Consider the following 26,671-nt stretch of genomic DNA (forward strand, 5'->3'; position numbering starts at 1 on the left):
GTGTAATTTTCAATAGTATAGTTTCCTTTTGCATAAAATGTAATAAATTTGTGATAATAGTAAAGTATCTTTTCCATGTTAGGGGTTCAGTTAAAGAAAAAAAACTAATTTTATAAAATAGTTATATTTTATATATAAAACTTATGTTTTGTTGGCAGTGTAAATATTAAATAAAAACTAGCTTCTTAAAATTATTTTTTATAATTTACGTACATATACACAATGAGTTTGTTTTTCAGTCAAATTTTAAATAAACTTAGTTGCCCAATGTCTTGGTCCATCATAATGATACGAAACCATATCATTTACTTTATCAGCTTTTCTCTCTATATCATTCAATTTATTTTTAAAGGTATGCATGTCTCTTTTGTAATTCTCCTGAAAATAATGAATTAAGTTTTGATATATTTAATTATATTTTTAAGCAATTCTACCATGTCATCTACTTTGCTTTTTAATGCATATACGTCCTTTGACATTTCTTCAATGTCCTTATAGATATTTTGTATATCTGATTTGGAGACTTCATTTTTGTGGCTCTCATCCATCATCTAAAATATAAAAATGTGTAGTATCAAGTTTATTTTTAACAACAGTCATTTTACAGTTTCAAGTTTCGATAATCGTTTATCAAACTCCTCAAATTCCATTCCATTAGCCTCTATAGGGGTATCATTCTCTACAAACGATTAATTTTGACTTTTGGCATTTGACTCAATATATTACTGTATAATAGATTACCTTCTTTTCGACATGATTGCCCATCTGCCAATAACACAAAATCTTCCCTACATTGACAGTTATAACTTCCATAAGTATTATGGCAAATTTGATCACAAGGTTTCTCTTCTTTACATTCATCCATGTCGATTTCACAGTGACGACCTGTAAAGCCTTTGACACATTTACAGGTCTCATGTTTTACACAAGTACCCCCATTATGGCATCCCTTAGTGCAGTACGCTATAAAATACAAGAAAAATATAAAATAATGACCGATATTTGCGTTATTTACGTTTATTTAAGTTTATCTCGCATTGAGCGCCACCAAAGCCTCTGGGACAGCTGCAATGTTCGTTTTTGGTGCACCGTCCGCCGTTCTCACACCCCTTGCTGCAGACGGCTGGAAACATTAAAGAAAATTAAAGTTTCTTCTCTCATATAAAATTATTTACGTTTCCTATGTTCAATTTCGCATTGAACACCGCTGAATCCCTTCAGACATCCGCACAGCTCCGGCTTCACGCATTTTCCTCCGTTCAAGCATGGTTTCGTGCATTTCGCTGAAAACGATAATTTTTTTGAGTGTACAGCCGAAGCGTAATTATTTCGCATAAAAAACTAAGATTGTGAATGGCCTTGATGATTTCTTGTGGAATCCGTTGGAATCCGAGACAAAACGAACGAACACATTGCTTTGTCAGTGCCTGGTCTCACAGGCCGCAGAAATTTATGCACTTGCGTATGTTCGGCTTATGTGACAGTAATTTATGCAATTTGGAGGCAACATCTCGCCGTCTGCTGTGTTGATTGCTCCTTTCGGTTGACTTGAACTAAAGGTTAAACGCATCAACAGATTTTTATCCGGATCATTCTACCCTCAGGACAGTTGCCAAGTATGTTGAACTGGGTTTTAAAATAATGGGAAATTTGCTTACGTTTGTTGCAGCCGTGACTTCTGTTGCTGATTTGCGTCCAACCTGGACAACAGGAGTATGTGACTTCGTTGGTGTTTTGCGGGAGGTACACGTCCTTGTAATGGGTCTCATAGGACACTCTAGGAAAATATTTATTAAAATAATTTATTAAATCAAAGTACGACATATTTACTTGAGGGCTGTACAAAGTTGCGTGGTGCCACTGGCACAAGGAACAGTATACTTTTTATAAACAGGCTTGCAGAAGGCTTTCTGAGTTTTCATCGGCTGATTCTGTTTGTGATTGGGACACATGTGCCTCCTAAAAATAAAACAATCATTATTAACGTTTGATTCATCGTTAAATAACATGCAGATGAACGTTGGCAAAAATTCATGGGCAATGATTTATCGTGCCCACCTCCGTGATTTATCATCTGCTTACATAAATTTGTATAAATAACAGAACATCGATGCATGTCTTGCGTGCGGATGTGTGCATGTTCAAATATTAGAATCTTTATTTATGTCCGCCATTTCTCTTAAATGCTTACAAAAAGTTCATAAATCAGAACCGAAATAAGGCCAGCAAAACTTCGAGGCATTGCCATGTCTGAATTGAATTGTTTCGCTATAAATCATAAGGCAAAAAGTAAAAGGAGATAGTGTAAATTCGCCGAAAGGATGCCAGTACAAGGGTTAAAATCGCAGTTAGCCTTTTTAAATTACACGATATCCTGCAGGGAATGCACAGCAGGTAGTTGGTTTTGATAGAGACAAGATTATTATTATGGTGGGCTCGGAACTATCAATTATGATCTTGTTGATGTTTTGTCGGAATATACAATGTGAGGGAATGGCGAGACACAAAAACATTTTTTAAATGGTGACTCAAATTATGGACAAAGATTTCACGTATAGAAGCCACATAAGATCAGTCAGTTTGATGTGAGCGAAAATTTCTTTTTCTGCAGCTTGGAATCGTGGATTTCACAGTGGGGCTCGTCAATTAGATCATTATCGATAATTTATAGTCAAAAGGTTTCAATTATTCCCACATTAACCACTATAAAGTATATAATGGTACATAAGAAACGTTGCTTTAAGTGGCGCAATAAACATCTGTACGGTTAAAATGGCTTTATTGCGTGCACGATTAATGGATACCTGATACGATCTTACACCGAGGTAGAACTTTATCTATTTCCTAATGCTGTTTTGTCTCCTCATAGTTCATTTCGGTGCTTTAAAACGTGCCCGTGTGCCTATCCTATCTATTCGAGAAACACCCATTGTGCCAATATTCAATACAAAAAACCCAGTGCAAAAGGGAATCTTTCCACATTCAGTGATTGATAGACGTACTCTGTATGGCATGGAAGCACGAATGTGGTGTTGTGGAGTGAAAGTTAAATAGAGTTTCTTTGGTAAAATTACCACACGAGATCTCATCATAAAACATTAAAAATAGAATTCAATCAGGAAAGTCCGATGTAAATAAAATCACTAAGACAATCTACAAAAATAAATTAGAGTTTATTAACAAATCTATACGTGTCTCAACCATTGATATTCACATAAACCTGACTTGGAAATGTATTCAGTCCGTTCCCGTTCATAAAACCGTTGGTATGGAAGGAAACTCATGCTCTAATATTAAGTAACATTTATTCAAAGAGGCATTTACCCAAACTGGTCACGTATCTCTTTATTATAGCAGACCGACTTCAAGTTGACCAAAACTCGAATACATAATCTTCTCACGAAACTTAAAAGTCATTCGTACGAGTAATGGTACTCTATTACCTCTTATTTCAATCCACCAGTGCGAAACCATTAAGAAATAATAAACATTTCAGAGCATCGAATCGATATTCGTTCTGTTATTAGCAAGATGTATCGCTTTAGAGGCAAACTTGATCTTGACATTGGTTTGAGGCTATTCACACCCACTCGGGCACCTTTCCTAGGTCTTGTGTTTAACATAAAGTTTGTTAGCGCCGCGTTGTTTATATTGACTTTGTTTCTTCCATGCATCAAAACAAATAGCTTGTTGCAATGTGTTCCTAGCCGTGGCAAATTTGTTTGTGTTCGCAGCCTGGCGGCTATTTGTGTTGGGGCAAACAAAAACTCAATTCCCACATAATGAGGGAGGTTCAATTTTCTGATTATTTGCCTTAGCAATGCGGCTTTGTGGTTGGATTTCAATTTGAATAAATTTTTCGATTCACCATTAGGAGACGCCTCCGTGGAAGACAGTTAAGCCAGGTGGTCCATTCGCTGCCCACGTACATCCACCGGCTTCGTAGGTGACTGGATATTGATACTGCGGGATTCCGAACCGCCGTTGAACAGGTGAAATATCGCGATTAAATTACACTTAAACAGATTAGCCGAGCCGAGCCGTTCATTCATCAGATAACCATGTTGTGATGGCTCTAGGATTATTATTATGATTATTAATAGTGCCATTATCGAGTCAATTACCGTCACACGCTCACTTGGCACTGGCCACTCGAAGATGAATGTTTCCGGAAAACGAGAATCTTAATACTCCCAGTAATTTTATTTGTTTGACTAATCTGCATAAGCTTCGGAACTCAAGTTACGACGCATGAAAGAAATAGTAAGACAGCTCCAATAAAGTGCATAACTCGAGAAAGGTATTGTTAACCTTGTGTACGTCGGGCATGTGCACTTTATTAAAATTTATATCACGAATGTCAAGACCAGATGAGTGAGGACTGACGGTTAGTCATTTTTCCTGTCGGTCTGGTCGTGGTCGCGCCGCGCAATCAGATGCCGAGTGCATTTTATGGCCGCATCTCGTGAAACTTGCATTGTTAATTGAATGTGTCCATTAAACTAATTAGCCGGTCGTAAAGATAATATTCTGGAAAGAGGCGCGGACTCGTTAAGATTGAAATCTGCTCCGGTGTGAGGTAAATCAGATCGGACTTTTTTTGGCGAATTTGTTCCGGCATTTAATAAAACCGGATCCCGACGATGCCACCTTTGATTCACGATTAAATCGTCCGTTCTTTATGTATATTCATAACGGGGTTGGTTTTATGTAGTAAAAACAACAACAAAAAAAGTTAAGAAATTATCTGGTAATGGGCAAAAACTTCCTAATGCACCGAATTTAAATTTCTTTGTGTAATTTTTAATGACCAAACTTCGGCGGGTTACATTAGCAAAGTTTCTGCATTAAGTATTAATATTCCACGCTACATTTGTAAGTTGGCGGTCTGTCAAACAACTTTACTCAGCAAAATAAACAAAACCTTTTCAAAGTTTTTGAAACCTAAAACTACACTACGTTCATGTGACATGTTAAAACTTAATGATAAGAAAGTAATCGAATCTTTTGAAACAATCTTAGAGTTACGAATTGGAAACTTTAAAATTCTTCAAGTCACATCTCGTTCATGTTATGGATTTAAAATTTAACTAACAGAAAATAGTTAAACTTCTTGGAATTAGTTTAAAGTTGCAACGTAACTTTCTTTTAAATTGCACAAAATTAAAGAGCTTAAATTTATGCCATTGAGCTTAATGTGTGTGTCCTAAATTGTTGGTGACACACATCTTAATTAATAGGTACATAAAATCTTCGCCAAAGGCCACATGCATAAAAAGAGGAGTCTTTATGTGTACTCCAGTACTTTTTCCAATTTGTTACAATTTGCTTTACATGTGCTCGCTGACCATAAAAGCGACTTTAATGGTTCCCGGGATTGCAATCGCTAAAACTATATTAAGTTTATGGCCGCGGGTTTAATTAGCATAATAAGGCGGATCACTTCTTTAAACGCCACATTGAAATTAAGTCTGTAAAAATGTGCATTTGAACTATTCTTTGAACTTGACATTCGAACGATATGACCTCATAACATTCATAGTTTTAAGATGTTTATGACAATTGACTTTAATGGTATTGAATCTCGTTTAGATAAATGAAAGGATTGCCTTTTTATGAGGAACTATTAGCTCGGCGTGTGCAATTGTAAAACGCGTTTTATTGAATGTGCGATGTTTATCTTCCACATAGATAATCATTCATGAACTTGTTCAACGTCACATTAGAATCTCATTCAATAAATAATAAAGTAGAGATATATTTATGTAAATGTTGTACTTTAATAATAGGCTTGACATAATATGCACAAACATTCCATTGCCCGAATGAATTGTCTTGTTCAATTTGCATACAACAAATTTTAGATTTCCGTTCACCGTTACAGAAGAAATATTAGTGCAAGTGTTTCGTCGATGTTTAAGATATCCCAATGATTTTAGATAAAATACGTTACACACAATAACTCAAATATTTCAATAATTTGTGACGTAACCTTTGGATTATATCACAGTTTCTTTGGCATCTTTTCGGAATATATCAGTCTTACCAATGTGTCAACATGAATTTGTTGGTGTTCCTTCTATATGGTTTGAAAAAGTTCTTTTTTGCTTTAGATGAATTTTGTTGATGATACGACGGCCTTGTATTTCCCAAAGAAGCTCAATAGGATTTAGATCGGGGGACTGGGACGGCCATTCAAGCACAGTTGTCTGCACCGTTGTCTTGTCAAAGTATTAAAGGAAGTATGTATGTTCTTGTATTGAAAACGATCCATTTTAACCTCCACTTAAATCAAGAATCCTACTTTGGATCGTGAAAAGCATTCCCAACCATAATGCTTTCGCCACCATGACGCACGCACCCTTTTTATCTTTGATAGCATTGGTTTTATAACTGCAACACGGCAATAGAGTCTCTTCTCACTTTTCTGCTAACACCTAGATTAAATTGTGTCGAAATGTCCTCCATGATTTGTGTTGATGTTTTGCGAAGATTTTGGAGGGGAGCCTTTTATAATATTGTCTATATTGGAAATGTTTTTTTGTTGACGTCCTGGCTTGCGTCGATTTTCAACATCACCTTCAGTGCACAATTTACACAAAATCTTCGAAACAAATAAAATAATATTTAATGATATTGCCACGTCATATTGCGTTAGACCACTTTCACAAATTTCAACTACTCTTTTCCTAAAATGAAGTGAAAAGTACAACAGATATTAAATATCCGACAGTTCAAATTAGGTAAAATAGTTGGCCATTTAATTTAACATTTTAAAAAGTTGCATTATAATAACCACTGCTGTATATTTCAATAAGTAATCAACCATATTGTATATATAATACTTCATTTTCTTTCTGAGGAGGCTGGTGTGAGCTTTTTCAGCATCGGCGTTATAAATTACAGACAGTAGCAGGAATGTGGTAAATACCATAGGAGTCATAAGCAGAGTTTCACCTTCTCTTTCTCCAGCAAACGCTATTTTATTTGCTCAGTTAGTGAGTTCGACATGCGTTGTTTATTCGTCTGTTAGAGCTGGTCTTGAGACAATAAATTGCTTCGGTTTCATTATTTCCTCGGCAAAATTCATACACTAATCGTATATTATTTCTATTTGAAAATGCTCCTTGATGTTTTCCTTCCGTATATGTCGCCATAAAAAATGATAAATAATTAAATTTATATTGCTGAAAAGAAACATAGGTTATAAAGCAGACTGTTGATTTAATGGAGTCGTTACTTCTGAGCCACGTACATACGTCAAGACATAAACCGGGGAGCAGATCCTTTATTACGAACTTAAATGATGATTTATTTATTCAGGGCCGGTAAAAAAACCGTAAAGTTTTCTATTCAAAGTTGAAATTATCTTCACATACGTCCTCGTTGACGTTTTAATCTTTGCAAGAAAATGTATGCGACGACTGTCCTAAGAGGGCAATAAATAACGCATTTTTTTTATAAGAGTGTGCATTACAAAGGTCGAGTAAATATCGAGACGAAGTCGTAAATTCACGGCGTGACTTGAGGTTCAACCGTATTTTGTTTAGGAAATCAGTTTTCCAACACTCTAGTTTTTATTGACTGCATTCTTCCTTTTTGACGTGCTCATAAATCCTTCATGTTCTTATATTTTTGGACTAGTCATAAAAATCGTGTGTTACTTTCATGCTTTTATGGCATTAATTAAATAAGCTCCAACACTGAAGTAGCAGTAAAAATATTAGCAAATTACAACATCCAGTATCAGCCATGATCGCGCAATATTCATGTTCAATGGCAATAACTATATAAAGGATAATTATTTATATATCCCCAATAAACATCTCGAATTAACGAATCATAGGTCAGAGTCGTATATTTCATATGAAAGGCAGAACTTTAGCAATTATTTCCTTAATGCACCTTTCTAAACATGGACATAACGCGGATTGCGGAGAAATTAATGTGCGAAGGCCTTTAATTATAAATAATAATTATTAAATTTATGAATGCCTTACATTATTCGATAGGAATCGTAATGAGGCAATATTGTCTCAGGAACGATTAAAGTTTAATAGGTTGCCCGAGGTCGTTGATTCAACATCGGCTTTTGTAGGAATCAACTTTATTTTAATTAAAATGCTTTGTTTTATTATTGGCATTTATGAATTATTAACGTTTGCATTATCATTAGGTATTCATTTATTCTATTGACGTTTTTTTTATGAAGATGGCTCTTTACATGCGGATTATGGTACAAAGTGGGTGGTCTAATTAAAAGTGTTTGTTATCATGTATTCGTAGAATTGATCATTTTAATATTTTTTATTAATATTTTTATATTATATAGTTATTTAAGTGCAATTAATGTAATGAGTTGTTTATGAGAAGATGTTTTAGGGGATTAAATCACAAGATTTTAGTTTTGTCGTTTTAAAAGTGACAATTAATGCATTGAAGATGAATAATGTTATAGTCGTCTTTCCTGAAATCTGTACCAACAAAAAATTGAAGCAATATCTTCTACAAACTCCTCGGGCAACACCTCTAAAAATGAGTAACGTCTCGCCAAATAACTGAGGAAATTTTGGCAATGATGTAACGAATAAAACCGTGAGAAATCGACTAATGAATCGAGATCTTTATCCAAGAAACACCATCAAAAAACATTTGCCCTCAAAAATTGAAAGACCATAATGAATTTTGTAGAACATCTTAAGGAGACAATTATAAATGGAATACCGCCCTCTGAAGTGATGAATCGAAGTTCAACTTATTTGGTTCTGATGACCAACTGGACGAAAATACATATTTTTCACTGTAAACACTGGGGTTGTAGTCTAATGGTGTGAAGCCGTTTCTCCCGATGTGGCTTTGGTCTAATAGAACAAATAACATGTAGAATGGATCGTTTCTAATTTAAGACCATATTAGAAGACTCAAGATGGATTTATTAACAAGAAAGCACATCTCAAATAGGCTCATATTCCCCAAGAAACTCAAACTGGTTAATTCCATGCCAAGATGATACTAACCAGTCTAAATGGATATGCGACAAAATATTTAATTAAATAATTGTGTGTCCATACTTCAGACCTAAAAATATATTTACCTGCAGAACGTTGGCATTATGATAATGATGGTTATTTTGTTGAATAAAAGTTATTCTAGAGAAAGTTATGTTAATTTAAACATCACAGTTACTTTTGCCGGAACTTAATATTTTATGATGAGGTGGAGACATTTCTTGTCTTGCAGCTGACTCTGCTTGATCACCAGAAAAACCTTCGTATGACTGAATTTATGATAATTTATACAAAATCGTTGCCTTCAAAAACAATCACAAGCTCATGTTTTAGTGGCAATTGGTCAACTTAATATCTTAAAACAGGAAGAGTGTAAAAGTCTTGTTTACTTTTCTATATTTAACCTTAGCCTGAATAAAACCCATCAAACCAGCGAGTTATGGGAGTGTTAGTCATTGAAACAATTGTTGTATGTTCCTTTGTCGATTCGAATTTGATTCTGGAGTGGTTCTCAACAAGCTTTTACGAGTGTAGAATAATAACTCAGGTTTATTTAGTAACCTTACAACGGCCATTCCTGTAACGCAACAACGGCAGCCACATTAAATTATAATAGTCAAACGCAATAACCTATGTAACGTTTATCTCACCGTTTTATAAAAACGCTTATAACTTACGCCAGCCAACATTTCAAGTCGACGTCTATTGCCATATCCACGATCGTTTAGATAATTTTATAGGCAGTCAGAATAGGTGTAAATAACAAAGACCTTATACAAATGCAAATACAGGAAAGTATGTAGAATTTATTAAGCCGAAAAAATCAATCGTCTGGTAAGTTTGAATCGGCAGTTTCAGCCGCCCACTTACACCTGTTCCTCAATAATGTTATTCATGTATGCACGAACATCGTTTTTCCTAAATAAAAGAACCATAGCACACAATGCAATCTCGATCCAGGTGAGATTATATTACAGTAATCAAATGGCAATTTGCCAATAAATAATGTTATTTCGCGGCTCGTCCAGCATTATGTTTGTTAAAGAAATTACTGCTTTATCTGATGTTGAACTGTGTCTTTATTTTCTCTCTGACGTCGCGACCAATGATTGCACTTAGTTTTCTATAATTTCCCGGCAATTTCATAAATGATATCGGTAATTTCTCAACAAATTTAACAAGAGAAATGTCACGGATCAACTGACACTCGAAGAAATTTAACGGCAGCGCACATATAATATTGTTAAGGAAACAAAAGGATAAGTTTATAGGGTTGTTCAACTACTCGGCATCGTAAAGTTGCCGACGAGTAAACTAAATTTAATTTAGTGTGACTGCAGACGCGTCCGTGTTCAGAAATTCGCGGCAATGTGGATGCACCGGCGTCTTCGCCTCCTAAAGATCGTCCAGATCCAGACGAAATTCATACTTAGGGGCATGTGATGTGGAAAATTCGCATCTACAATGTGCCCATTTGGGGGTGAATGGGAGCATTTTCGAAATTGAAATTGAAGTGTGTTAAATTTACAATATTCGTTTGATGTTTCTTTGAATTTTGAAGCTTGACAATGATTGATGAGTCGGCCGAAGGCAAAAGAGCTGGACTCAACAAAATTCATTATGACTCGGGGAGACAGAAATAGATTAATTTGCAAAGGGCGTACTTAATTAAAATGCAACTTAAATGGGTCTCTTAAAAAAAGACGTCGGAGCTCCGCGTACTGGATAAAGATTATATGATGCATTGTAAATAATCAATCTTTCGAAATGGAAATGTTAGCCTGACATTCATTAATCAATTCGACTGAGAGGCATTGTGAGTTTGCACTGCCGATAATAAATATTAACCTTTCAAGCATTTATAAATCAATTTGTTAACATTTTAATCGTGAACCGATATCAAAACTTCATGTACTTGTAAGTGGATATTATATGTCGCTTAGTGCAGGCAAAAAAGGAAGCTTTTAGTGTTGGAAACTTTATCTGAACATTGTCCAACGGACGCGTCCTTTGTATTATCCGGCCGTCTTATGCAAATGGCTTAATTGAGCTGAATCACTGGACACACACCCACGAATTTGTTAAAGTGGTCGATTTTTTTTGATTAATGACTTGGGGAAATTTATTTTAGACAAACATCAGATTTTGTTATTTGGAAACGATGCCGAAACACATTAATCTCTTACTGTAAAATATCAAAAGTTTAATGCAATAATAAATTTACGTCTGTCACAATAAATTCTACTTTTAAGGAAGACAGCTTAAGATAAGCTTAATAATCTGAAACATAACCAACACAATACAGTCGGATGGTATTTTTTGTGTGACAAAAACTTGGAGTTATGAAGGCAAGTTAGAACAATGGCTGAAATAAAATCGTAGTGTACAAATAGGTCATTGAATAACTGTCTCCTTGCCGGCTCAATCCGATAAATATCACGAGTGGTCTGAGTGCTTCCACTTCGTCTACCACAACAGTATTCTTTATTCAAGACACGTTTGATTTGCCACAACGGACCAAAAGAATTCGCACAATGAGTCTGTTAAATGTTCACGAAATGTCACGCAGACCGCAGGAATATCTATGCGTTTATGTAGTTGTTGATTCTTGCGATTGGTTTATACACCTAAGATCGCAGCAACTGCGGATCTGTTTCTGATAGACATTCAATTTTCCTTTGGAGAATCGCCAAACTTTTCCCAGTCTCAAATATAATACGATTTTGGTATTTATTATGTGCTGCTTTTTGTACTGGAAGTTTAAGCAATTTGTTTTCTAATGGGATGTTTCTTGAAACTTTATGTGCAAAGTTTAATTCACAATGGACGACATGATTTATTGAAAATCAATTTAGACTTTAGTAAGACCATAAATTTGATTTTAAGGATTGGTAATAAATATACAGTACAGTCTAGCCATTTAAGATCAACACTCTTCTGAAGCTTTTTAATTTATAATTCTTCCAGGGTGTATTACTTTTTATAATTAAAAAATGAGAAAAACTTAATGTTCCACTCAAATTTGTATTCTTCAAAATGTTAAAATATTTTTCTTTTGGTCAACAATATCACAGAATAAAATTTTAAAAATCGGTAGCTTTTTAATCAATAACCCTACTTTGAGAAATAAAAGCTTAAAAGATTGACAATAAGATATTCTGTTAAAAAATGAGAAAAATTCTGAGAAAAATAAGTACTCCATTCAAAATGGCATAGTTAAAATTCACACTCTTCATCTGATCAACAATATCATAAAATAAAGTTTCAAAAAACTGTAGCTTTTTAATCCATAATCCTACTTTAACAATTACTAGCTCAAAAGATTGATAATAATATACTTTGTACAAAAGTTCAATCTTCTTCCAAAGTATGTTACCCTTTATGGTTAAAAAATTAGAAGAATTTTGATCAAATTAGCATTCTTCAAGATGGCACAGTTAAAACTCTTCTTCTTCTGATCAATAATATCATAGAATAAAGTGTCAAAAATCTGTAGCCTTTTAATCCATAACCCTACTTTAACAAAAAATAGCTTAAAAGATTGACATTAAGATACTCTGTATAAAACTTTAAAATTCTTTCAATGTCTGTTACTTTTTATGGTTAAAAAATGAGAAAAACACTGATCAATGGTATCCTTCAAATCACATTCTTATTCTGATGAACAATATCATAGAATAAAGTGTCAAAAATCTGTAGCTTTTTATTCCATAACCCTTCTTTAACGAATAATAGTTTAAATGATGCTCTGTATAAAAGTTAATCCCCCTTCCAAGGTTTGTTATTTTTTTGGTTACAAAATGAGAAAAACTCTGATTAAAATAAGTGCTCCATTCAAACTGGTATTTTTCAAAAAGGCATTGTCAAAATTCACATTTTTCATTTGATTAACATCATGGAATAAAGTGTCAAAAATCTATAGCTTTTTAGTCCATAACCCCACTATATAAAAGTGCATCCTCCTTCCAAGGTTTGTTAGTTTACCTTAAAAATATATTATCACCTTAAAATTTCAAGATATGTGTCATATTTTATATTAAATGGAAATTATAATTTACCTTTAATATGCAGAAAAAAAAAGTCAAATTTTTGAAATAAATAAGTATGTGATATATAAATTGTAATCAATTAAATTATTTTTTAACTAAGGTATGACGTTGTTTTTTCTGAAGATTCAAGACATATGTTATTAAGATCAATATACTCTTGAAGCTTTTTAATTTAGAACTCTTTTTAACGAACAATAGCACCAAAGATTAACAATAAACTGTATATAGAAATTCATCCCCCATCCAAGGAGTTTTACTTTTTATAATTAAAAAATTTAGTACTCCACTCAAATTGGCATTTTTCAAAATGTTAAAACACTTTTCTTCTGTAACAACTGTATCATAGTTTCAAAAATCTAAGTAAAATTAATAAGTATATAATATATAAACTGTAATCAATTAAATTAATTTTTAACTAAGGTATGACGTTTGCTGAAGACATTTAATATGGTTAAAATGCTTTACCCAAAAATATATGCCTCCCTAAAATTTCCAGATTATTATTTTTTTGTTTTATATGAAAATTATAATTTGTCTTTAAAACATGGGAAAGAAATCAAAATTTTTAAAAATATAAAATTTGTAATTTTTATGGTTAAAAAATGAGAAAAACTCTCTTTAAAACTCTCTTTAAAAAAAATCGGTGCCATTTTAATCCATAACCCTACTGTAACGAATAATAGCTCAAAAAAATGACAATAATGTACTCTGTTAAAATGTTAAAAATATGAATAAATGGTCATATATGTAAGAATTAAAATCAGATTGTTCATCACTTTTAAGGTGACAAACCCGTATAAATTTATATGACAGACAAAGGTTGCGTTCCAAATGTGTACGTTCTCCACACTTGTCCAGAAATTCATTTCTTTCCGCCGAGACCGATCGCACTTGAAACTATGTGTCGTTTCGCAGTCTTTAATGAAGCCTGTCCCTGACCAACGCACTAAATAACACTTTACGGCCCAGCTTTCGTCACCGTCACAGTCGACCGCAGAAATCTCATATTGCACGTTAAAAATAATTGCCTCGCTCGTAGGCGCTCTTTTGAAAAGGGCACCGAGAGCCGTATCAAGAAATTAATCATTTCGTAAAGGAAAAAAAAATCGAGAGAGTTTCAACTAGACCACAACAAGAAAGCATCACGGTGCTTTATCTTCCCATTTCCATGCGGCATTGTCCTGAAACGTTCATATGGAGGCAATAAAATGCCTGTACCTTGCTCAAGCAATGCCACGATATTAATCTCGGTTATTTGTTGGTTCATCTCGATACAGATACGCCCGCGATTCTGCAGCGACGAGAGACCGGGTAGAACAATGGCCCCGTGTGCACGAGATGCGCCTCCAGAAATTGCATAGTTAAAATTAACCGTCCCAAAGTCCGGCAAACCGGTCGCCTTAATTATTCCGCACGTAGGAATCGAGAATGAGAGAGAGGTTTCGTTGGTTAATTGGTTCGAGGTGGTTCTGATTATATGGGTGCAGGATCTTGATTGGTTTTCATCGGGGGGAAATTGGGAACCGTCGCTTCAGACGTTTCAGCTCGAACGTTATCTAATAATAATGCATTGCCTACACGTTGGTCTGTTTCATCGTGCCATAATCTGCATTCAGATCGCAGACAGTATCGATAAAACCGTCACTTCAGACGGTGCCATAATCATTTTTCCTTTGCACTAACGGGAACGTGTCCACATAATAAGAATGCAACGGGGTGACATGTCGGTGGAACACGAGATGGCAACGAGCCAAATGCAAAACTGCTTCCAACCGACGAAGAGATCGTTAAACGGTAAGAAACGTCTGGGGTGTCCGACGTTCTTAACTGGCCTAACAGGGAACATAGATTTAAGCCCACGGACGCTGTTGTCCTCCAAGCAGGACGAGATAAATCACACGCTTTTGTAGTGTTTTATTATGTGTCCTAAATTGGTTGATTGTTGTTGTTATGTATATTTCAACAACAAACAGAGAGTTATTGAAAATTAACCTTACCTTAAAAATATATTACCACCTTAAAATTTCGAGATAATAGGTGTCATTTTTTATATTAAATGGAAATTATAATTTAACTTTAACATGCAAAAAGAAAAGTAAAATTTTTGAAAAAAAATTATGAAGTATATAATATATAAATTATAATCAATTAAATTATTTTTTAATCAAGGTATGATGATATTTTTGCTGATTCAAGATGTACATTGTTAAGATCAACACTCTCTTTCAGCTTTTTAATTTATAACTCTCTTTTAAGGATCAATAGCTCCAAAGATAACATTAAACTCTATATAGACATTCATCCAAGGTGTATTACTTTTTATAATTAAAAAATGAAAAAAAAATAGTGCTCCTCTCAAATTGTATTCTTTAAAAATGTTAAAACATTTTTCTTCTGAACAATAGTATCATAGTTTCAAAAAAAGTAATATAATTATGGGTATGGGTATGACGTTATTTTTGCTGAAGATTCAAGACATTTATTATTGTTAAGATGTTTTACCCAAAAATAAATGCCTCCCAAAAATTTTCAGATTATAATTTTTTATTTCATATGAAAATATATAATTTGCGGTTAAAACATGGGAAAGAAATCAAAATTTCCAAAAATATAGTATTTGTATTTGTTATTAATTATTTTTAGTTAAGATGTAACAATATTCCTGAAAGAGAATCAAAATACTTGATATTCTTAATACTTTATTCCAAAAATTAATTTCCAAATATTAAAATTTTGAGATATATTTTATTTTAAATTGAAATCACTATGAAGGAAAAAAAATCAAACTTTCCAAAAATATATAAATTATATTAATTTAAATTATTTTTAGTTATATATAACAGTATTTCTGATAGAAATTTGTGACATTTAATATTATTAGGATACTTTACTCCAAAAATATATAGCTTGTTATTGAGATAATATATTTTATATTTTTTATATTTTAAATTGAAATCGTAATTTGCTTTTAAAATGAAGGGAAAAAATCAAACTTTCAAAAATATAATAATATTTATATTAATTTGAATTATTTTTGGTAATTTTGATAGAAATTTGAGACATTTAATATTATTAGGATATTTTATTCCAAAAATATATGCTTGTTAAAATTTTGAGATAATATGTTTAATTTTTATTATATAATTTTAAATTAAAATCATAATTTGCCTTTATAATGAAGGAATATATATATATATATATATATATATATATATATATATATATATATATATAAAAATAAACATTCCAAAAATATATGTAATTAATTAAATTATTTTTAACTAAGACATAACGATATTCCCGATATAGAATCAATATATTTAATATTATAGTTAAATATAATTATAGTTTTGAAAAAAAATTTGAGGCATATTATATTGTTGATACTTTACCTGAAACTTAACATTTTGATAAAAAGTATGCTATATATATATATAAAATATAGCAAAGAAGTCAATTAAAATTCTTATTTAATGATTTGCTAAAATTTAATTAATAGTAAGAATGTAATTTTAAATAAATAAATTAAATAAATTGTCAGTATCGCCATCTATATTTCATAGGCAACAATATTATCTCAAAATTTACCATAAATAACATTACATCTTAATTAATCGGAAATTATAATTTGCCTTTAATAAGTAGTAAAAAATTAAACATTCCAAAAGTATATGTAATTAATTAAATTATTTTTAGCTAAGATCTAACGATATTCCCGATATACAATCAAGATATTTAATATTATAGTAAAATATACCTAATTATATTTTTAATAAAGATTATATAACTATATAACTTCTTAACATTTTGATAAAAAATGTGCTATTTTTTATTTTAAATGGAAATTTAAAATTTACCTTTAAAATATAGCAAAGAAGTCAATTAAAACTCTTCTAATTCAACTAATACTATGTTACATTTAGTTAATATATCATAAATTTTACGCATATAAGTAAAAATATAATTTTAAATAAATAAATTAAATAAATTGTCAGTATCCCCATCTATACTTCATAGACAACAATATTATCTCAAAATTTACCACAAATAACATTATATCTTAGGTAAAGATACATAATTTTACTTTAAAGAAAATTCAACTAGAATTTTTATTAAAAAGAGTGTTACGTATATCTCTAAATTTTGAACAATATACTACGATACAATTATCTGTAGGTAGTTTTCATCAAAAAAATTAAATAAAAATCTGGAATGTTTTTTTTATGTTTTTTTAAATTTTTGATGTCCTATACAATGTATAAATCAATTAATTAATAATAGCTCAAAAAACTAGCAAGAAAATGATTATACTGAACATCCCCCGTAATAAACATTTATCTTAGATATCCTTTAAGGAACAACCCCTATTAAAAACATCTATTTGAACTCGAACGCGACAAGCCCCAAAATAAATAAAGCCCAATTACGTGGTGGCTGGGCTTGAGATTAAATTAGGCGTTGCAGCGGTGCACCAGAAGTCCCCGGAGTTCAGCCCTCGTGAACTTATCGTAAATAACGATGTGTTGTCGCTAATGCGAATTTAAGAATGTCGTACACATCGCATCTATCACAGTTAAAACGGACCAAAAGCAAGTTGCGCATTAAACGTCAGTTGTGTTTAATTAATATTTATTGGGCTTTTGAAATTTCACTTGCAAATAAGCCCTTGCCTGTCACGCGGTTTGAGAGGAAGACAACAAAATTGCCGTCCTTAAAATTAAGCGTTGCATGTGGATTCGCTTAATTAAGGTCGGCTAACGTGCGTCGAATTCGCCGCCGAAATGTAAATCCCATCAAAATTTTAAGCAGTTTGTTTTCTTTTTGAAATGTCCTGTGCTGGCTTAATTGACGGGTGCAGTTGATATGCTAATCGGAATCAGTAAGTGATTGTTTTATTTTAATTTTGTACGTGCCTCGACGCAGGTTATTTGTGTAGTTTCTTAATTAAATAAAAACGGCGAACTAATGGCGAGGGATGCAAATTAATTCAATTTGAGTAAGGGACAAGATAACATATTATGTTTGCATGCAGGTATGAGCATAATCCACGGGGTATTCGTGTCACTGTCGCTGTATGTTTACTTATTATGTGTTTATTGATTTACATTGTTGCTAATTGAAACATATTGCTAATGAGTGTTTGAACACCTGTTTACCGAAAGCAAATAATCAAAACCTGCAAATATTGGGCTCCGGAAAAAGTTATTTATGTTCTTGGTTGTCTTTTTATTCTATTTATTTTTTTCTACATTGTACTTACTTTTTTGGATTAAAAATGGTCAATTTTAAGGATTTGAAAATAATTAAAATTTAATTTCAGTTCATCTGGTCTCTATATTTATTTAACATGTAAAAAATAGTCTACAACATTACTTTTTCCAAACAATACAAACAGTATACAGTAATTTCAGAGCACAAGTTGAAAATTTAAGTGTTGTTTTAGATGCAATAAGGGATATTTTTATAGTTTTTCAACTAACACTTATACCTACAAGAAACTACAATGTGTGTTTTTAAGTTTAAAGATTTGAAAAGATTTAGAATCTAATTTCAAATCTTCTAGGCTCTGGTTACACTAATCAATATATATATATATATATATATATATATATATATATATATATATATATATATTATTTGTAAACAGTCTGCAATTTTCTTTTTCACTTTTTCCAAACAATATACAGCAATTTCAAAGTAGAAGTTGAAGATTTAAGGGCTATTATAGACGCAATAAGGGATATTTTTATAGTTCTTCAACTATTCTTTATACCTACATGGAACTTCAATTCGAATTTTCAGTTTTAAAGATTTGATAAGATTGGGAATTTATGTTTATGAAATGTTCTGATTTTTACTTGTAAATAATCTTCAATTTTCATTTTCACTTTTTTTAAACAATATACATCATTTTTAAAGCGCATGTTGAACTATGATGAATCAACCATTAGAAAGAGGTTTGATTCAACAAATTTGATCAAAAAGTTCATCAAAGCTTTTTATTTTTATTATAATTTTTAATTTTAATAATTCAACAAAATTTGGCGTTTGACATAATTATCAATTCTCTTTATCCTCGTAGGTACGGACAATGGGTTGAAGTTAATAAACCTAGTCGAAGACTTTTAACCCAAGAAGAATTTTGATAACTAGTGAACTACAGAAGAAATGTTGTTTAACTACCAAGAAACTAACTACTTTTTCCAATACCTATTTTATGAGGAGATTTTTGTTAAAATACAATTGGTTTAATTGTATTATTGTATCGCAGGTCTATTATTGAATTTATGATAATTTATACGACAAAGTTTGCTTCCCAAAAAAAATATGAGCTCAGTAAAAAGTTATAAATGTAAAGTAATGTTACTTTTTTTTGATTCTTATTTATATACCGTGCTACTTTTAAAGTGAATAATTTTGATTATTTTAAAAATCTGCATATCAATGGCATTATATTAGAACACATATATTATCAAAATAAGTTTTAATAAACAATGTAATCTCCTGCTTAAATAAAAAAAAGTGCACCAATAACAGAACTTTTAAACCAGGAATAGAACTATTATCACTAAATTTCTTAGAAGTTTAATAAATAAAAACTAATTGGAATTAAAAAGAAACATTTTTCTAATCAGTACTTTGTCGGTTTCCCTTGGCTTTCACTTTCTTTGACATACTCAAAATTAGTGAATTCTTGATCCATTGCTAGTCATCCTTGTCTAAGAGCATTAGCAGCCTCCTACAAATTTTTAGGCCATGTTTAACACAGTATGTTGAAAATATTTTTTAGCTCCAAGAGTAGGTTCATGCAATCTATATGAAGCTTGTATGTAGATAATGTTCAATTTTGTCTAACAGTGTCTTCTGAATGTAGTTCGTTATCGACCATCATGAAGTTTTCTGAAAACGATTTACTATACTTTGTGAGACATTATACATTTAGATTACTTAGATTACTTTAGATACTTGTTGTCACATTCCAAAATTGTATTTATAGTGGCAAAACCTTCAGAAGAAAGTCTTTTTTGATGCATTTTAAGAATGAACCGAATAAAATTTGTTCAAACTCACTAAATGCGTTCATTGCAAATAAATAATAAAATACTAACCGTCTAGAGCCGAAAATATTCAAATAATATTACATGTCACAATAACGCACATTGAAAATATTTTTAAATCAATTTAATCTACCAAATTGAAACCATTAACTTCAAAAGACTCGCAGTGTGTTTGAATTTCAAGATTTTAGCAACTATTTTATTAAGTTTTAAAAGTGTTGTATTTTATTTCAAATTATGACGTAATTTTTTACTGAAGTATCAAATTGCAGACTCCAACAGTAAAATCCCGGTGTGCATGTTGCTGTTATCTCCGCAGCAATAATGACTGATATCCCAGGAATTTTTTCGTAATTTCAAGATGAGATAGGACAAGGTTTTGGTCGTAACTTGAAATATTTAAATAAAAACGGCATAATTTATGCAAAATCCCACATCAAATGTTGTTTTTACGACCGAAAAGTGCACATAAAAGCCGAAGAAACTTTTAAATAAACGAAGTACCCCCATACGTTCGACGCGGGAGAACCAAATCGTATTTGCATGTTAATTTACCTTTGTCTGGAAATTCGGATTCTAAATAAAGAAAACTGAAATTTTATCCGGGTGTCTATTTATGTTTGGCATCCAGGTGAATGGGAAGTTAAATTTGACGAAATCAGGCTTCTGGGGCAAATTTAATCGTCTGTTTATTCAAGAAGATTGTTGCGATACCATTAGATTTTGGTTAAAATGTTATAAACTGCAATTAATTAAAGTGTTAAATGTACAGAACGAAATTGAACAGTAGATCAGTGCCGGTTATTCATATGCGACCAAACATTAATTACTTTGCCGTTTGACCTTTTGATCCCGAATTTAATTTGAACCGTGACAGACTCATATATTACCTCGGTTAAAATATTTGCCAACCAGGTAGACATGTCCCATTACTAATTTACATCACGCCAGTTTTAGTTTACCCAGTTTGCGGAATCCGACCGATTCGAAACATCATTCCCGATATCGATTATAATCGTATCCAGGATGGGGAATTGTTTCCGCTTGTTTTCCAAGAATATTAATCAAAATTTAACATTATTGACTAGAATCGTTCGTTTTAAGTGCGGACAAACCCATTAATTATCTATTAGCAATGCAAGTATTGATCTCGTTGGCCCCAGACAAGACAATTATTGCAAATAATTAATATTTACATGTAAACTGAGATAACCTCCATCCCGCAAACGTTTTATCGTTTCTCGCTAAACCATTAAAACCACGGAGTTAGTGACCCAGACATTGTGCATGGCAAATTCGTTCTGTTTTTATAAAAAAAAAACAGCGTTTCCGAGTTGGCCGGTCAACGGATTCGGTCCGGGTGGAAATTAACGGACCGGGCCACCCTCGCAACTGGAATAAACACAATGGAATTTACGTTTTGTGTGGCATGCACACGGACTCGTGATATATTGCAAATTGGAATCGTGGAATTACCAGATGCTGGAGCAAATCGGCGACGATCCAAAAGTTTCCATTCTGCAAACGTTTAATGGGCCAGGATTAATTATTATATACTGCCACCTGAGGAGGTGTTAACAACCCAGTTGGTTCTCAGGGAAAAAGCTACAATAAATAATGTATATTTCGAATGTCAAGAATTAATTAAACCAACTTGGAGAAAATTTAGTTAGATTAATTGAAATTTAGTTTAAGCACTGTGAGAAAAAGGGATGGGGGTTGGCCAGAGACCTGAAAAGAAATCCCTGCTTTCTAGTAAGAATGTGAAGGCCCAATTTCCATTTGCATAACCAATTGTGGTATTTAATAAAATATAATAAAAAAAATATAAAATAATAGCCATAATTATAATAACTAAATCAAATGTTTTAAAAATATGAGCTGTATTACTTGAATTGAATTCCATTATATCTAATGTTTATTGTTTTTTCTGTTATTTTTTTGTCCTATTGTTTCATTAAACAAAATTATAGCAATTTTTTACTTTATAGTATTTCAATGAACCGTATCAGATACTTTTTGCTTGAAGTCAAACTGTATCATGAGCTACAAGAAAAATTATAATTTTGCTTTATCAAGACCGAGGGAAACAAGTAGAGATGCTAATAGTTTAGAGCTAAATAAGTTAGCTCTTTCCTATTATTAATGTGATTAAGTGATGGGTCTTCATTTAATTTATTTAAAAATGGTGGTTAGATGTCTTACAGTGACAAAACTACACAAAATATTTGTTATAATGACTGTGAAACAGAATGGTGGTGTCACAATAATTTGCTTCCATATATTGAAGAAACGATGGTGTTAAATAATAATTTTCAACAAATACAAAATTGTGACGGATTGGTTAAAAGACCAAATCATCACTGTTTAGCAGTGGCCAATGCAATCTCGAGATATGAGTCCTTTAGAAAATATGTAGGATCATGTTAATAACCAATTCGTATACAAATTTAAACGCACTATTCACAGCAGTTCAAGAAGCTTGGAGAAATATAGGTCATATATTTAGAAATTGGTCGAGTCTACGCTTCGGTGATGTGTTGAATTTATTGAGCAAAAAGGATGTTGTACATCACATCAAGTTGGAGTACTTTAAGATCACTGAAACGCTTTAACCAATTTGGAACCTTGGCGTAACTTTTTTCGGGGTTTATTAGATCAGTAAGCTCATCATTAAACGGTAGTTCAGTGAACGTCACGACGTAAATCATCAACGTCGGTAGCAGGATCTGTTCACATCGAGCACGATTGATCTTGCAATTTTTATTATTCAGTGCTGCCAATATGCGGCAATAAAAACAGCCTCTGGGAGTGGTGCTACCTTCGAACACTGAATAAGGAATCGTATCGTATCATGTTTATGGCTTCAATGAAAAATTACTGTCGCCGTGATTTATTTAGGTTTGACACCTGTATATTCGAAAATGCCATGGAACTGTTATCAATGTACAATATTCATATCTAGACAACGAATTAATGATGCTTTTTATCTTGTTACGTCGTCTCGGGAGACATTTTTAGAACTGGTACACTGAGAAATGCAAAATATTATCTACAACGTTCCGGGAATTAAATTAATTAAATCCGTGGCGATTTCGAAACTGCTAAATCAGAGTAAGATTGATATCTTTACGAAGAAATAAAATTAATTTCCAGTGTCCGAGATAAATTGAAATTGTCTGTTTATGTCAATATTAAGATTTTTACATGACTATAATAGAGTGGTCTGGTCACAACCTAGTTTATTTATGACGCACCTTTCTGTGATAAAATGCGTGGGCAAAACGTAGATATTTGTTTATATTATACTCCGAACTACAAAAGGGAAATAAAAATCCGGTTTCGGTCAAATTTGGGAAAATCAATGCACTGATAAATTAAATTTTAAAATTCCAGTTTACGATTTATTAAATTTGCATTGTGTTCCACATCAGAGAACGTTATTTATTGCATGTCATCACACATTTATAAATAACTAAAATTAATATCCCCTCGGAGATAAATTTATTAAAACGTTTTTATCATCACCCACCATCATCACGCATTGGAAAAAAGCTCGATGTTACACAACGACTGATCTTCTGCCGTTTTATGAAAACTCCGCTCACCCAATTACTTTCAGAGAAACTTCAATTAAAAAAAAAAGCTCTTGTAATAGGTCGGTTGGGTAAACCGTACACGCCATTGTCGTCTACTTTTGCAAGATCGCATTAGATAAATTGCCCCGGGCATGTCTCCAAAAGTGACCTAAATCCAAACAGTCCTTATCGGGCGACACGGCCGATGTTGAAGGCGGTGCAAAATTTAATTGTTTCGCCAACTTTACACATTACACCCCGTTTTATTAGCAATTCAATTGAAAATGTCGTGATAAAATCTTTTAATGGGTTTTTACGGCGAGTCATATTAGTTGTGGCTGAGTCTGGGCTAAATTGAAATTCTATATTCTGTTGCATGAGAATTTTTTAATGGGCTGTTGTTAAGGGATGTCAACTGTGGGGGGGAAGTTTTTATCATTCATAGGGGTTATTAGCCCAAAATCATGTTGGACTGTTTGGCATATTTTCTCATAAAAGATTTTGGTACCGAATAATGAACAATTATCACTTATATTTTTAGAATGAGGAAGTCAAACTCGAGGAGTGTATTTTAAGAATAAATATAACGTCCTACTTGACGGTTACGGTACTTCAAGAGTGCTCACTGATTACCTACCCCGGATGATGTTTACTGTACGGATTGTACTGGATCCCCGTCTTCGCATCGACCACCACGTACTTGTCAATGTCCTGCACCCCCTGCGCCACTTCCCTGTAGCCGTGGCGATGCTGGCCGGCGTAATGTCTCCTGCACCCACCCTCGGCGACGGTCAAACACGCGACCACACCGATCAGCAGCCACCTTCGATGCATGGTGTCGCGCGTGCACCAGAAACGAGAGAGCGTCGCGTACTGATCGCACCACGTGGTACTTTCGCTCTCGACGAAGAGGCCGCTTCTTCGACCGATGCTTGACCGACCGCGGATCCTCGACTGCACCAAGCCTGCGATGGGACGATGAATGAGTGCCGCCGTTTCTTGTTGTTTGGAGACGTGGGCAAATACTGCATCGGGTTTATTTATATAATGGGTTACTTTTGGCGCGGTCCTTTAATTAGATGCGACGTACGCGTTGCACTAATTGAGCGTCTCGACCGGAGCGCATCATTAAGAATTATGGAACGACTGTTTTGCATAAAGTGGATGGTTACTTTTATAATGAGCATGGCTTTAACAATGCTTTCACTTTCCGTTTCAAATTTATATTTTTAACCTCCCTTGTGTGCACTCTTATGTAACGTTTTTAGTGCACCATATACCCGATGTAATATATATTTATAACTGGACTCAATTGAACGTAACTGTAAAATTTATCATTTATTACATACAGTTCAAGCTTCCTCCTGAATTATTCTCCATACGAAACAACTCAAACGGCCAAATAAGAACAGTACCATTATAAAAATACGAATACGTATTTTGTGACCAATAAATAACAGATATCCCATTCCTTTTGCAATCCGTGGTGCATTCCACGTAATTTATGGCTCAAATTTAAAACTTGTATCCGTAATTCTGATAAATATCTCCATAAACAAATTCCTGCTAATTCTAAAATATTATCTTCTAATGCATTCGTAACTCCATTCTCGCTACCTTTGAATTTATGGACGGTGACACGAACAGTGCTGAAGTTGCGCAATATTTCCAAGACCATTTTTGTGTCCTGGTAAATTTTAATTGGACTGGACAGAAAATAATAATTTGTCTGGACCGCTGAAATCAACCAATAATTATGGAGTTGAAAATTATAGGTTGTGTTTTTTTTTTAAAAAATATATGAGACATAATTTGGCTATTTAATCTGATGATCTCAGGTACAAAAATAATAAACTACAACACTGGCATTGATAAACTTTTTAGTGATACTGAGATTAGATAGAGTGTCTTCAATAAATCTCACAAACGATTCTCTAATTGGAGTTTAAGATAGGCGTTTTCACTTTTCCCAGTTGTTTATGGCCGTTTAACAAAACGGTGTCTGGAAAATACAAACATCTGTAGTGCATTGAATGGTCACACCCACAGGTTTCTTGATAATGATAAATAGTTAATAGTAAGAATTTGAAATGAACTGGTGGTAAATTGGGATTACTTACATAATCACCATCAATTTAATTGTACTATTATTTATACACAATAGGGATGTTATATCTGATGGTATGTAAGGTTACCTAGTAACCATACAGAATTACCCTTTAGTTGTAAATTTGTAAAGTAACCTATTGTTTTACATTATGTCCTTTCCTTTAGAATTTCTTCAAAATTACATTATATTTCATCTTAATATAAGTTAGTTTATATAATATATAAAAGTACTACTCATAGATATTGTCACCATTCAGCACTTGATTTTAAAATATTTATTTAAATAGAGACAAAGGTATAGTAATCTTGTATTGAATGATAATAGTCATCTAATGTAATGAAGGTTGTACAGTAATTATGATGTAAATTAAGTAATACTTAATAATATAGTATAAAATAATAAATATATACATTTATAACCATAATTATAGTAACTTATTAAAATGTGATAAAAAATATGAGCTGCACTATTTGAGTTGGATTCCAGTTTGTGTAATGTTGATTGTTTCTTCAGTTATTGTTGTGCCCACTATGCAGCAGGTCAATTTTTATTTTTATTCTTTAATGAAAACGTACAATTTTTATTTTTATTTAGACAAAATTATTTACTAATTAAAATTTAGATTTATTAAGACCGAGAGAAACAAGTAGAGATGCTAAGAGTCTATAGCTAAGCCTATCATTTTCTGTTTTAATACAAAATTAGAGAAACAGGGTAAGTGATAGAAATAAAAAATATTCAGGGATTTCGAAAAACTTGATAAGTAGATAAATAAATAAAATATTAAAAAAGAATCTAGTCTTATCGTTAATTCAAGTTAAAGCCAACCTGGAAAAAATTGGACTTGCTGAAATTTAGTTTAAGGAGT

At 32.5% G+C, this 26,671-nt stretch overlaps 1 protein-coding gene across 1 annotated transcript; it reads right to left on the bottom strand.

Annotated features, from left to right (window-relative positions):
- Nucleotides 1–108: 108 nt before the first annotated feature.
- LOC109599265 (neurogenic locus notch homolog protein 1) lies at nucleotides 109–25,334 on the bottom strand. The gene is made up of 9 exons (XM_020015225.2): nucleotides 24,331–25,334; nucleotides 1,831–1,959; nucleotides 1,659–1,777; nucleotides 1,176–1,283; nucleotides 1,016–1,123; nucleotides 742–963; nucleotides 606–679; nucleotides 435–551; nucleotides 109–378 (listed from the first exon to the last, which is right to left on the bottom strand). Exons 1-9 carry the CDS (start codon nucleotides 24,525–24,527, stop codon nucleotides 247–249), a joined length of 1,206 nt encoding a protein of 401 aa, XP_019870784.2. The 5' UTR covers nucleotides 24,528–25,334; the 3' UTR covers nucleotides 109–246.
- Between the last annotated feature and the right edge of the window lie 1,337 nt (nucleotides 25,335–26,671).

The sequence above is a fragment of the Aethina tumida genome, chromosome 2 (genome assembly GCF_024364675.1).
Source record: "Aethina tumida isolate Nest 87 chromosome 2, icAetTumi1.1, whole genome shotgun sequence".
Taxonomy (NCBI): domain Eukaryota; kingdom Metazoa; phylum Arthropoda; class Insecta; order Coleoptera; family Nitidulidae; genus Aethina; species Aethina tumida.

Bases quoted from the DNA above. Each gene is read 5' to 3' on its own strand.
- LOC109599265 (XM_020015225.2), bottom strand. From the start codon at position 24,527: ATGCATCGAAGGTGGCTGCTGATCGGTGTGGTCGCGTGTTTGACCGTC. The intron at 964-1,015 runs GTAAATAACGCA...TGTATTTTATAG, and splicing joins CGAGATAAACTTAAATAAAC to CGTACTGCACTAAGGGATGC. The intron at 552-605 runs GTAAAATGACTG...TTTATATTTTAG, and splicing joins GATTATCGAAACTTGAAACT to ATGATGGATGAGAGCCACAA.